The sequence below is a fragment of the Oryctolagus cuniculus genome, chromosome X (assembly GCF_964237555.1).
Source record: "Oryctolagus cuniculus chromosome X, mOryCun1.1, whole genome shotgun sequence".
Lineage (NCBI taxonomy): Eukaryota > Metazoa > Chordata > Mammalia > Lagomorpha > Leporidae > Oryctolagus > Oryctolagus cuniculus.
In genome coordinates, this window is record NC_091453.1 from 114,529,658 (window position 1) to 114,543,178 (window position 13,521).

General features: G+C 37.3%; 1 protein-coding gene across 5 annotated transcripts in view; it reads right to left on the reverse strand.

Annotated features, from left to right (window-relative positions):
- The window catches only part of ARHGEF6 (Rac/Cdc42 guanine nucleotide exchange factor 6), a 135,175-nt gene that overhangs the window by 12,870 nt on the left and 108,784 nt on the right, over positions 1-13,521 (reverse strand). For 2 of the 5 annotated variants that reach the window (XM_002720329.5, XM_051827589.2), the window contains 8 exons: positions 13,288-13,347; positions 9,862-10,008; positions 7,026-7,112; positions 5,918-5,996; positions 4,799-4,944; positions 3,583-3,708; positions 2,007-2,027; positions 70-163 (listed from right to left, as the gene is read on the reverse strand). In XM_002720329.5, the coding sequence (XP_002720375.3) occupies positions 70-163; positions 2,007-2,027; positions 3,583-3,708; positions 4,799-4,944; positions 5,918-5,996; positions 7,026-7,112; positions 9,862-10,008; positions 13,288-13,347 (760 nt within the window). The remainder of the gene's footprint in view (positions 1-69; positions 164-2,006; positions 2,028-3,582; positions 3,709-4,798; positions 4,945-5,917; positions 5,997-7,025; positions 7,113-9,861; positions 10,009-13,287; positions 13,348-13,521) is intronic. The other 3 variants (XM_070066946.1, XM_017349861.3, XM_017349864.3) reach the window with 3 other exon arrangements.

Sequence of the window (13,521 nt, forward strand, 5' to 3'; positions counted from 1 at the left end):
ATTTAAAAAAGGAAATATCCTCATGTTAGTTCATCCATAAATATTGTTCAGAAAGTATAAAACACATACTTTTCCTGATCACATACTCCTCCTCTGATGGTTTTCTCTCAGTCTTTCTTTTATGAAGAAACTTCTTCATCGTTTTGGGGCTTTTACTAGACTCCTGTAAGGAGAGAGGTTTTTTGATGAATTAAAATTCTCCCTCAAGTGAAAATTAAAAAGAGCAAACGAAACACAATTCCTCTCTCTTATTTTGACAGTCTCAGGAGTACCTCAAGATTTAATGCTATGCGCAATAAAAATGGTTCTTATAAAGGCTAAAAGGTGAAATGAAACAGAGGCGGTGGCATTATCCTGCCAACTGCTTTAGGGGTGGGCAGGAGAATGGAGTGTTCTGTGCCTCCTGGCAGATTCTCCAGGAGGCCAAATGCCCTTAGGGCACCATATCCACTAAGAGTCATGGAGATTAACCTTACAAAACAGAAACATTCTTCCCATGGTTTATGTTTCCCACTGATACCGGTTTAAGGGGATTAAATAACAACTATACCTACTAATGTAGCATTTATCACTTCTCAAAGAACCTCAAAATTATTTAAATAACTTTTCCTCAGAAACAATCCCACAAAGAAGCATATAATTTCTATTTGTCAAGAGGGAAGATTAAGTCATTTTTTTCCACAGAGAACCAAATGACTGCCTGATAAATAATTTGGGGCTAAGAATAACACCCACAGCCAAGCTTAACTATACATGTATGAAGCCAAATTTCTTTTTTTAAAATAAATGATGTTTATTTGAAAGTAAGAGTTATATAAAGAGAGGAAGAGATAGATAGAGAGATCATCTCTCTGCTGGTTCACTCCCCAGATGGCCACAACAGCCAGGTCTGGGCCAGGCCAAAGCCAGAAGCCAGGAGTTTTATTTGGGTCTCTCACATGGGTGGCAGGTGCTGAAACTCTTGGGCCAACTTCTGCTTCTAGGCCATTAGCAGGGAGCTGGATAGGAAGTGGAGCAGCTGATACATGAATGGGCACCCATATGGGTTGCCAGTGTCACAGGTGGCAGCCTCACTTGCTATGTTGTAACACCCAAAGCCAGATTTTTAATTAGCAAATAAAAAATTATTGAATTTGCTTTTGTCATATGAATAACCTACAAATGACAAAAGTTCTCATTGACAATATCCAAATAAATAGATTAGACACTTACACTCAGGGAAAAAAATCCTCATGATCATTTTATTCCCATCTTCCTTCCATGCTATGTGTACATGTGATACATCGATAATAATTAGTATCTTAAAATATATGAAACAAAAGTTTGATTTCTTTCACTTAGTCACAGTGATCCACTAATTCTTGAAAACAGACAGGATGAAAAAGTCACATGTGAAGAATAACAGGACAAAACAAAGGGCCGGCGCCACGGCTGACTTGGCTAATCCTCCGCCTGCAGCACTGGCACACCGGTTCTAGTCCCAGTCGGGGCACCGGATTCTGTCCTGGTTGCTCCTCTTCCAGTCCAGCTCTCTGCTGTGGCCCGGGAAGGCAGTGGAGGATGGCCCAAGTGCTTGGGCCCTGCACCCGCATGGGAGACCAGGAAGAAGCACCTGGCTCCTGGCTTCGGATCAGCACAGCGCGGGCTGTAGCGGCCATTTGGGGGTGAACCAACAGAAAAGGAAGACCTTTCTCTCTGTCTTTCTCTCTCTCACTGTCTAACTTTGCCTGTCCAAAAAAAAAAAAAAAAAAAAAAAACCACACACACACACACACAAAGGAACACTGGCATTTTTAAGGCCTTATAGGGTGACATTTGCATATGAATTTCATACAAGCCTGCTCTGGGAAGAAAGTACTTACATGTCAGAATTGTATCTTCATATTTTAGCCACCAAGTATATATAACAAGGAACAAAGCAAGCATAAGAGAAAGCTTCATTCATCAAAGGTTATAGCACAGTATTATGATGTCACTGTAAGCCAAAGATATTATTCTACCCTTACCTTTAAGATATAAGACATCCTCTAAAATGAATATGTAAAGAAAGAGAAGATGAGCGTGAGAGGTCGATGGTTATAATGACCAAATCCATTTATCAATAATTCTAAAACAACATTTGAAATGTTAGTGTTATCATAAATTACACAGAAAGAATATCATCACATTTCCCACATTAGTTTCAGATGCCATATCATCATGCAAAAGCCCAAGAAATACAGTTCTGTGCAGAATAACAAATGCTGAAAATGACTGAAATACACACCACATCATCAGAATATATTAATAATTCTCTTCCCCCAGCAGAAACAAAGTGGTCATGCCTTGGTTTTAATAGATTAGTTATGTGAAGGATTAAGCTGACTTTCCCCCCTTCAAAGCTCACCTCAATTTGACCTTAGCAACTGACAATTACAAATTATCCACCATTTAAAAAGGTAACTATGAAGTAGCACTCCTGGTTTAGGGAATCAAAGAAGAAACTGGGTAAATTGCAAAGAAACTGGGTAAATTTCCAAAGAAACTGGGTAAATTTCCAAAGCAAATCTGTAGGACTGTTTCCTGGCCAAATTCTGAATCGAGGTACATAATAAAGATTCAATTCAAGGGTTATTTCTCCTTCCACACCAGCTTGAAAGAATCAAAAAGTCCTCCAGTGTCCAAATACTGATGTATTTCTACTACACTAAAAGTTGGTGACAACAATTAATTGAAACAGAAGCATGGTGGTTTAAATCAAAGCACACTCAAAACTAAGCGGAGTCTGCATCACTCAGAACACACATTTGATAGATAAATAGATGCTGTCTCTGCACCATAAATCTAGATTCATAACTGTCACAAACTTAAACTTCAGTCAACAATACCTATTTAAGGAAAAGTTACAAATAAATGAGCATTCTTTCTGAAATATGAAATGATGAGAAACAGGTTTGGGGGAAAAAAATCAGTGTGAATGGAAAAGGTAAGACTCCACAGAGCAACTAGTGACTGATATTTCCTGATTACAACTTCAAGGGGATAAAAAAGGCTTTGAAATCCCTATATTATTCAAATATCAAATGTCCTTTAAGGTTCTCGCAGAGAAACCTTCTCAAATGACATTCCTTTCATTAAATTCTTTTCCCTTCCTAACTAGGGCAAATATCTTTCGTACTTTGGACCCATGACTGGGTTATAATTTGATTTAATCAAAATGATCCAAAATGTTGAGTTGCATCTACTTGATTGAAAATTCAACTCCAATGAAGTGGCTTTTGTTTGAGTTGTGTATACTTTGTTAACTAATTCAAACAATTATCAAAATTATCTCAGAGGTAAACCAGAGGCATTTCTGGAGGAGGCTTGGGAAACTCATATTGTGCACATCAACCCCGTGGCTAATCAACAAATGTTTTTAGATGGACAACGGGGAAATGGAGAATCAAGAAACAAGCAAAAAAAATCACCAACACTAACAATTCAATACTAACTGACATATAGCACCTATCATAAGGTTTAGCACATTCCCACAAAACTATTTGTAATAAGTTATTATATTAGCTTGTCAAAAGCATTTTATACCATATGTAGCAAAATTACCTCTTTATAACCTAGAGCTGCTGATGGTCTAAGTGGAGGTGCAGGTCGCAGACAACTTAAACTCCACGGTTTTATAATTTGAGGAGGCTCCAAGGGTCCTCGGGACTGTCCGGTAGAGCTAAAAGACTGGGAAAATGTCCGATGAGATACTGGCAATCTGCCATCTGAACCCGACCTTGTGCCACACACAGAGAGAACAATAGCTTTGTGGATCAGCAAAACCAGCCGTAGAAAGGGAAAGATGGAAAAATAAAGGCTCCAGTTTGAGAAATGGCACTTCCCAGTCAACATTATGAGGTCTCCAAGGAACAGCAAGAAACTGACTCAGCACTCCATGATCCTGTTCTCTCTCTCTCTCTCTCTCTCTCTCTCTCTCTCCGCCCAAGAATTTCGTTAAAGTCAGATATTTTTCCTCTGTGGCATAGGAAAGTGGAGTAATAGTCAACATTTGAGCCCAATGATGTGTTTGTCACTCTATTGTTCTGCTTAAATAGGTTATTTCATCAGAACAACCTACAACACAGACTCAACAAAGTGAAGTAACTAGCTAGTCACTGGCAAAGTCAAGATTTGAACTCAGATCTGATGCCAAAGTCTATGTTCTTCCAACTACAACACACAGTGCTCAAAGCTAGAATTTTGGCATCACGGTTTGAGTGTTAAAAGACAACACAGCATATCTTCCATATCATTCAGCAAGTACAGTAAAATCTCATAAATTCAAATTATATGCATTATAAATTCAGGAAAATGCAGAAGAAGACAATGCTGAAAGCTTGCATTTGAAGATGATTACTGAGAAAGTGTGATAACATGAGTGAGATTACATGGAGATGTTTAAGTTCTTAAAGAAGTAAACTATATGCTTTGACATAACACGCTATTAATATGAGAGTAATGATTGCTAATTAGGAAAGGTCTTTATCATTAAAATATCTTAGCATGACTTCTGGTTAGAAACACTCTGCTAGCAGTTAGTTGGAGTATCTGAATATTACCAAACTAAATTGTATACCTCTTAGTGAAATACATTTATTAATTTTAATGAGCCTCACCTTGAGAAACCAGAATTAGTGAGGTTTAACTGTATTTCATATTCTACAAAAATAGACTACTCGGTGACTAAAGGTGTGCTTGCAGCTTCTTGTTGAATCTTCAGCAGGCAAGATTTGATGAAAGACTCAAAAATCTCTTTATAGAACAAATGACTACTTACAGAATGAGCACTACATGATGATGATGATGTTTTGGATAATGAACTGCAGGAGGCAGGTCCTCTGATTAGTCTGCTCAGCTGCTCCAACCATTCTTGGAAGTCCTGGTTGTTGTTGCAATGGACCACTAGTCTATCTACCATGGTGCCTGTATCACCCAATTATGAGCATTTGAAAACAAAAAGCAAAGAGAACCTTGAGCTTGTCTCATTCATAAGCATACTTCACACAACTATCTATTTTCAGGGGTTGTCAAAGCCATGGGATAACCATTTGAAACTTTAATGAGAGGAACAGAGAGGTTCTGTTATAATAAAGCAAATAGATGCTCATGTATAGTTTATAAAACTATCGATTTCTACCACTTATAGAATCTTTATAGTGGGAAACTTTGCTAGAAACAATTCTCAATTTCAAACTTTAAACACATAGTCCATCTGGTTCATAGTCTAAAATGAAAGTATTGTACTGATTCCCTCAGTATCAAAGTTGGAACAAAATTCAACAAATTTGGTTACAGTATATGGGCAAAGACGGTAAGGCTAGGAGGAACCATTATTCCAGTCTCGATCATCAAGCCATATCCACACAAAAAGTGCAGTCATCACATGTAAACCACAGGAGTGTGGCAAAATGGATAGTAGGCCAAAATGTCAGGGAGCATTAGGAAGATCTGGCATTTTGCTCAGTTTGTGAAGGAAGTTTCATGGCTTTTCAACACTTTTTAGAAACACAACCAAATCTCACTAAATCATAGGCTGATGACAAGATTGCTGATAAAAGTCCACATCTTTGGCTCTTCTGCCACCAGGGAATTGATGACAGAGAGACAGAAAATTACATTTACATCAGTCCATTTTGCTATCCGTCAGCTCTCACAAGTAGCTCCTATGCAAGAGAAGATTGAACCTAATAGCAAAACTGAATCTTTTGAATGACCAGGAGACATCTCTATTCTATCACTGGGCCTTAATTATCCCAGAAAATAGAATATATTTTTCATGTCCATGTAAAATTTGCTCACGGACTATATGACAGAAAATAATAGCATTTATTTAGTTAAACTCCACTTCATTCCGAAAGGATTTGAAGTAGCTACATGAAAAAGAAAAATTACCTACCTGTGATTTCCAAGGTGCAGTCATTCCCTTCAATTTCATCTAATCTAGTCACCACCATGCCCGCTGTTGGTATTTTTCCCTACCAGAAAAAGAACATTTCCATTAATTCTGTGGTTATACATGGCTCTACTTATTTCTCGGAGGTTTTCACACCCTCTCAAGAATCACTGTTGAATTATGTTTCCCTGTTCTACATTCTAATCAGACAAGAATGCAAAGGGAAAAATGTGGATTGTGTTTGGCTCCCATGTTCTGAACCACAAAAACCAGGATTTTCAAAGCTTTTTACATATTTAATACATTTTCAAAGGAATCAGGAAGCAAGGTAAAGTCTCAAATTTTATGAAAATCAGTGATTTCTAGGCCATGATATAATAAACACTAGTAAAGTTAAAATACTCCAACTCAGGAGCAGACTGAGGCAAGTTTAATTTCCTGAGGAGTTTAATGATTTGTATCATAGAAACCTGAATCATGTGATGTGAGTTTAATAAGATGGAGAAGGTCCCAAGTGTGTATTCTCTCAACTATAATGCTTTGGGGTGTAAAATGCTACTGTTTAGATATCTAATTGTAGATTTAGATTTCTATTTACATATTCAAATTCTAGCTCATAAGTGGAGCAGAGGATATTCAGGACAAACTCATTATACTAATACACGGTTCTTTGATTTAAGAAACATCTTCCTTATAAGTTGTTTAATTACAATGAACACTCCACCTCTACTGTCCTGAACTTTTAATGCCATAGTGGAGATGTTGCAGTAAATGCAAATATGTAGGTGGGCGTTTTGGCACAACAGGTTAAATCTCCATTTGGAATACCTGCATCCCATATCAGAGTGCTGGTACACATCCCAGCTGCTGTGCATCTGATCTAGCTTCCTGCTAGTGCATCCTGGGAAGGCAACAAAGGATGGCCCAAGTGCAAGGTCCTGACTGTTGAGGGCATTTGCGAGAGTGAATCTGTGGATAAAAGATTCTCTCTCTCTCTCTCTCTCTCTCTCTCTCCCCCCTGCTTTTCAAGTAGATAAAAATAAACAGTTAACAAATGCTAAACTGTTTTCATTACGGATCCTGCTATTTGTTTTGTATGAAAGTTACTAACCTGATAGATAAAGCCACTCATCCGAGGACTTGCAGACAACATTATCAAGGCATTTGGAAATAACAAAAGGTATCGTTCCTCTTTTTCCTGAAAAAAAAAATATTAAATGAGGATATAAATGGGACATTTTGTTTGTTAAGAATTTCTGGAATCACTGCTTTTTAACAGCTCTTCCATCATCAACTAAAACATAAACTGATTTTTTTTAAAAGTTACCCAACTTGAAATCCCCAAACTAGTTGAATTTTATTTTGATGCAGATATAAACCCAGGGTTTCTCTCTCCCCTTATTATACATTACAGTCAAATACAAACAATAATGCTTGTTTCTCAAGTATGTCAGCCTGAGAAGTCACATTGTTTACGTAGCCAGTGAGATGATTTGTCCTGGACACAAAATAAGTCTCCAAGTACATAAAATGAAAAGATGATTTTATTTTGAAAAATGGTAAAAAAAAAAAAAAAAGGTCTTTCAGGTGCTAGGAAGTGCATTATGTTCTAATGTGTATGTAGCATTATTATTCATAAAATTAGTGTTAATCACTAAGAATAAGGCAATTATTGCACTCATGTAAAACAAAGAAGTACATGTTTTCTAGTTTGGGACTTTTTAATTGACAAATAACAATTACATATACTTATGGGGCACAATGTGATGTTTCAATTCAGGGATATGTTGTGTACGGATTAAATCATGGTGATTAGCATGCCCAGCACCTTATGTTTTTATCATTTCTTTATGGGAAGTACATTCAAAATCCCTGTTTTCTAGTTATTTTGAGACAGGTAAGAGTACTTCAGAAGGTTCATGGAAAATTAAATCAAAAGATAAATTCATTTTGGTACAAAACATTTTTATAGCCCTGCATAGTTTTGTTGAAATACACATTTTCATGAACTTTTTGAAGATCTCTCACACAATGCATTATTGTGAATTAAATATTTTAAAGGAACTTAGGAAACTTTAGACAGAGGGCTGCAATGAATCTGATAAATATATATGCAATTTAAAAATTCCATTTAGCTTCATGCCCAACCATCTTAGCTACAATCAGCTTTGTGCACGTCTCCATCTTCTTCCTCCCCTTTGAGAAGAGCAACACTTGGAGTTTAAGGATTCTCCCAAGTGCTCTGCATTCTTTCACAGCTTTCCCTTGTTTGCTTTGCTTTTACAGACCCTTCCAGCAGCCCCTCCTGTTTTCCTGGCATTTCCTTTTTTGCCTATAGTAATAGAACTTCATTTGCCCCATTTGATCTTTGGTACATATCACCCCATTTCTTGACACTTTACTGCAAATTGCTTGCTGCTTTCATTTTCTCCCCATTGATCCCTCTCTAACTGTACCCTTACTGCTCTTTCAAAGTCATTAATAACTGCCTGCTAGCAAAATCCAATGGTTTCTTGGTCCTCACACTCTTTGACCTCTGAACCTTCTGCAGCATTCTACACACTGCCCACTTTCAAATACTCCTTTTGCAATTACTGTGATATCACACTCCCCTGATTCTCTCTATCTTCCTTTTTGTAGTTTTGTTTTTTCGGGCACTGCTTTCACCCTGCTTTCACCCAATGTCCCAATGTATTCATTCCTGCTTTGACCCAATGTATTTATCCCAAAGGTGCGAATGACTAATAGTTAGGCTCACTGCATTAAGCTTCCTCAGGATATCTGCATTTTAAATGAGATTGCTTGTTAATCCAAAGTAATGAATCTCTGCCAGAGGTGTGTCAGAGAGTATAGAAATATGTTTTGGGAGAGAGAAGACCAGCCTAACACCCAATAAATCATATCATGTGACATAATCAGCCTTTCTCCCCTACCCTGGTTCCTTCCTAAAATAATCCATCTTCAGTCTTCTGCGCTTCTCTCTGGAAATTTACTTCTTGGGAAGGCACATCTGTCAAGGACTTCTAAACCTCTGCCTCTAACTTTGACCTTTCACCCACATTTACATGCTATTTTAACAGCTGCCTACAGGACACCTTCACCTAGATAATGTACAATCACTTGGAAGTTAACAGCTCTAAAATTACATTAGTCATCTCCTCTAGCCCTTTGGCCACCACTTCCTGTTGATTTTCTCTCTATACATGTCTCAGTTTTACCTCTTATACATTCTCACTGCTTACACCTTCTTGCTGGATACTTCTCACTCCCTATCCCAGCTGGCCTTTCTGTTTCTAGTGCCATCCTCTCACATTCATGTGATGTATAAGGTTGTCAGAATAAGAGCCAAAACATTTCTCATAATGTTTCTCTACTACTCGGGACTCTTTATCTGTTTCCTATTGCTTGTACCAATATGAATTCTTGCCTGATGTCCAGGCTTCTTTACAGTGTTGACTCTAGCTGACTCAATTAATCTTTTCTTTCACTATATGCAACATCTTTCCACTGCTCCCAACAGATTTCCTTACTATCCCAAAATGGCAAAAACAAAACAAAACAAAACAAAACAAACCCTGCTCCAGTTTTCTGCTGAGAAAAAAATTTCTTCTAACTCTAGAATCCTCCTCTTTTCTTTCTATGGCCTTCCTCAAGTTCTATGTCCCTTTTCTGATCTTCTGTGAATCCTATTGCTGAGACTGCATAATCTGAGTGTAACTATTTGGCTTGTTTTCTAGATGCAATTTGTGTGTTGAATGAGTTGTTTGAAAGCACGGACCATTGCTTGTACTTTCTTCCTGTCCCCAATAACTCATAGTAGAATGTTGGGCAAAGAATGAATGCTCAGTTTCTGATTGGAACGTTTGAGCATTTGACCTTAATGGAAGGACAAATAAAGAAAAATATGAAAGATAGGAGAAACAGTGTTGAAATTTCAAACTCCTTACCTCACATGTTCCATACTGCACCATGACTTGTGACATGAACATCACATTTCCCAAGGTTTTAATATCCTCCCCTTCCCATGCCTGAATAGGCTCAGAAAGTATCTGCAACTCCAGCTGTTTTCTTTTTCTCAGATCTTGGCACTGCCCCTACAGAACCAAAGCAGAACATAATGGAATAGGAATTTTTATGAAACAGACCTAAAACAAGATCAAAGTAAGATGTGGCTTTTGCTTCTCAGATTCCCACTGAGCCCTGTTTCTTGCCGTGAATCTCATGATCAGACCTGTTTCTGATAGGCAGAAAGGTCCACTTTCCTCAATCCCTAGCCTTGAGCCCCCTATAGTTGTGTAAGTCAGAACTTTGCCAAAGCATCCAGATAAACTGGTGTAACACTGATGTTTCTCCCTCCCTGTAAGGAGTCTGGGAAGACAGGTAGCAGAGTCACATGAAGCAGAGCCAGGAGAACAACTAGTAGATTCAGATCTGCTTGTTTATGCCCCTGCTCTAGGTCCTCTCTACCTGTCTATCTTTGCAGATGTAAGGCTTTAATTACAAAGCAATCTTATTTGTCTAATATGCTCTGTTTCCATGAATGTAATATATTTAGAAAAACAAAAACCAAAAAAAGACTCCAGAAGTTATAGAAAAAGAGAAAATTATATTCTTTATGCCACAGTGAATCAAACTGATCTTATACCTAGAAAAAGAAATTATGGTATATACACACTATGGAATACTAAACAGTGTTAAAAAAAATGAAATCCTGTGTTTTGCAACAAAATGGATGCAACTGGAAACTATTATACTTAGTGAAATAAGCCAGTCCCAAAAAGACAAATACCATATGTTTTCCCTGATCCAAGGTAACTAATAGAGAATCTAAAAGGTAATCTATAGGAGTGAAATTGACATTTTGAGATTCAATGATTGTTTATAGCCCTTGTCTCGACTGTTGAGGAACAGTGTTTTTTTGTCATTGTATTTGCTGAACTCTTTACTTAGTGTAGGCTTAATATCATGAGTATAAAGTTAACTGAAAATAGATCTTGGTAAAAATTAAGAATGGGAATAGAAGGAGTTGTAAGAAAGGTGGGAGCATGGATGGAAAGGAAGGTAGGGTGGGAAGTATCACTATGTTTCTGAATCTGTATATAGGAAATACATGAAATTAGTATACCTTAAATAAAATTTTAAAAAATTTTAAAAAACATTATCTTATAATGGAGCCTATGCACTGTCTGGTATTTTGTTTAGGGACTCGTGGTAGATTGCTATGAAGGAAATACCAAACTAATTTTTATTCCTAAAAGGATCAGAAAAGAGATACACCTGGATTTCATGATGAAAAACTGAAAACTGAAACCAAGAAACAATTCAGTTTATCAATACTATGTGAGGTGTAAATAATATACATATATACATACACACATGCATGTGTGTTTGCATATATTAAAATCACTGCTTTAGAAACATGAAGTTATCAGAATAATTTAACAGCATTCATTCTAAATTGAATATAAGCATATGGTTGGTTATGTTTCTGTTTGCAAGTGAATGGAATGAAATAGTTTTTTGAGGTGTGCTTTTTTTTTTTTTTTAACTTTTATTTAATGAATATACGTTTCCAAAGTACGAATAATGGATTACTATGGCTTCCCCCCCATACCGTCCCTCCCACCCACAACCCTCCCCTTTCCCACTCCCTCTCCCCTTCCATTCACATCAAGATTCATTTTCGATTATCTTAATATACAGAAGATCAGCTTAGTATACATTAAGTAAGGATTTCAACAGTTTGCTCCCACACAGAAACATAAAGTGAAAAATAATAGATGATTTTTTTTAATGATGATGAAATCAGATCAGACCTATTGTCATGTTTAATCCCAGTGAGAGTCAAGTTGGGAGTTGATAGTTTCTTTTCTTTTCTTTTTTTTTTTTTTTTTTTTTTTTACAGAGGATCAGTTTAGTATGCATTAAGTAAAGATTTCAACAGTTTGCACCCCCATAGATGAGGTGTGCTTTTTATAAAATTTCTGCTATTCCGTTTAGTTAAATGGAGACTAGAGTAAATAAATAATTACACACGTTTTTGAAGCACCTATAGTGGGAATAAATATAGTGCAGCCATTAATGCAAGTTTTATATGATCAGAAAGAAAAGCAATTTTTTTTTTAATTTGACAGGTAAAGTTACAGACAGTGAGAGAGAGAGACATAAAGAAAGGTCTTCCTCCATTGGTTCACTCCCCAAATGGCCGCTATGGCTTGAACTACGCTAATCCGAACCCAAGAGCCAGGTGCCTCCTCCTGGTCTCCCATGTGGGTACAGGGGCCCAAGCACTTGGGCCATCCTCCACTACCCTCCCAGGCCACAGCAGAGAGCTGGACTGGAAGCAGAGCAACCAGGACTAGAACCCAGTGCCCATATGGGATGCCAGCGCCGCAGGTGGAGGATTAACCAAGTGAGCCACGGTGCTGGCCCCAGAAAAACAATCTTTTTAAGAAGGCATTTTACGTTCCTTTCACATAGGAAAAGTAAATGACATAAGTTATAATCAATGCCATGTTTTTCAGCGGGCTGTTATAATAGGTTAAACCATGTAAAACTGCCAATATTTGACAGCTTTTGACCTATAAAAACAGCAATTTTAAAGTAATCTTTACTCAGGTCTTCATCTTCCTGTTTAACCATGAATATGTCAGTTTCTTAGCTTTCAACAGCAATTCAATTGAGGTGATGGATAATATTATAGCATATCCTTATAGCAAGGAACAATACACATTAATCCAAATCACTTAGAATACTACAAAAATGTCTAAAATGAAGTTAAGCTTAATCAATCACCCAAAATAAAGTTAGTTTTCTTTTTTTCTAAAATGGCAGCACACAGTTTTAGATCAATGTTTCAAGCAGACACATTAACCATCATGCTCATTAAACAAGGTTATAGGTACCTTTGATAGCAATCTATATAAAGCAATTGCATTTTAGTGCTTGGTTTTTTTTCCCCCTTTTAGATTTGATGACGGATTTCTTTTTCATATGCAAAGAACAAACTCTCACCTTTTGGCATAAGTAGTTGAATCCAGTATTGATGCCAATCAGTGAATGACGAGTTACACAGACATAAGGTGAGCAACAGGGGTAAAGACAAAGAGGTGAAAGGAAACCCCCCACCCACACCAATGCTTAATGTGGCCAAGACTTCAAATGTGATTGCTTTATACCCTCAGCGTGGCAACCTTTTTAGGCAAGCATGACTTGAGGAGGACAAAATTAAACAATCACTGCGGTACTGTCACGAAAGCTTATGGTTTCCATTCTAAAGACCTTTGCAGGAGGAAAGGAATTACACATGCAAGTCACTTTTTCAGGAATAAAGTACACAAAATGGAAACTTTTAATTGTAGAGCAACACTCACCATGAGAGCTTTGAATGCTATGATTGCCTTCAGAATATCCTGATGATCTGGGTGAGTATCCTAGCAAAGGAACACATTTGAAAATGGGATTAGAAAAGAATGGATCAGTCGTTGCCAGGAATTAGGGTTCAGAGGTAGATGTGGCCGAGGGATGGTAGAAAATTTGGAGGACAATGGAACTGTTCCATATCTTGACTGTGGTGGTGGTAACGTGAATCTATACCTGTATTCAAA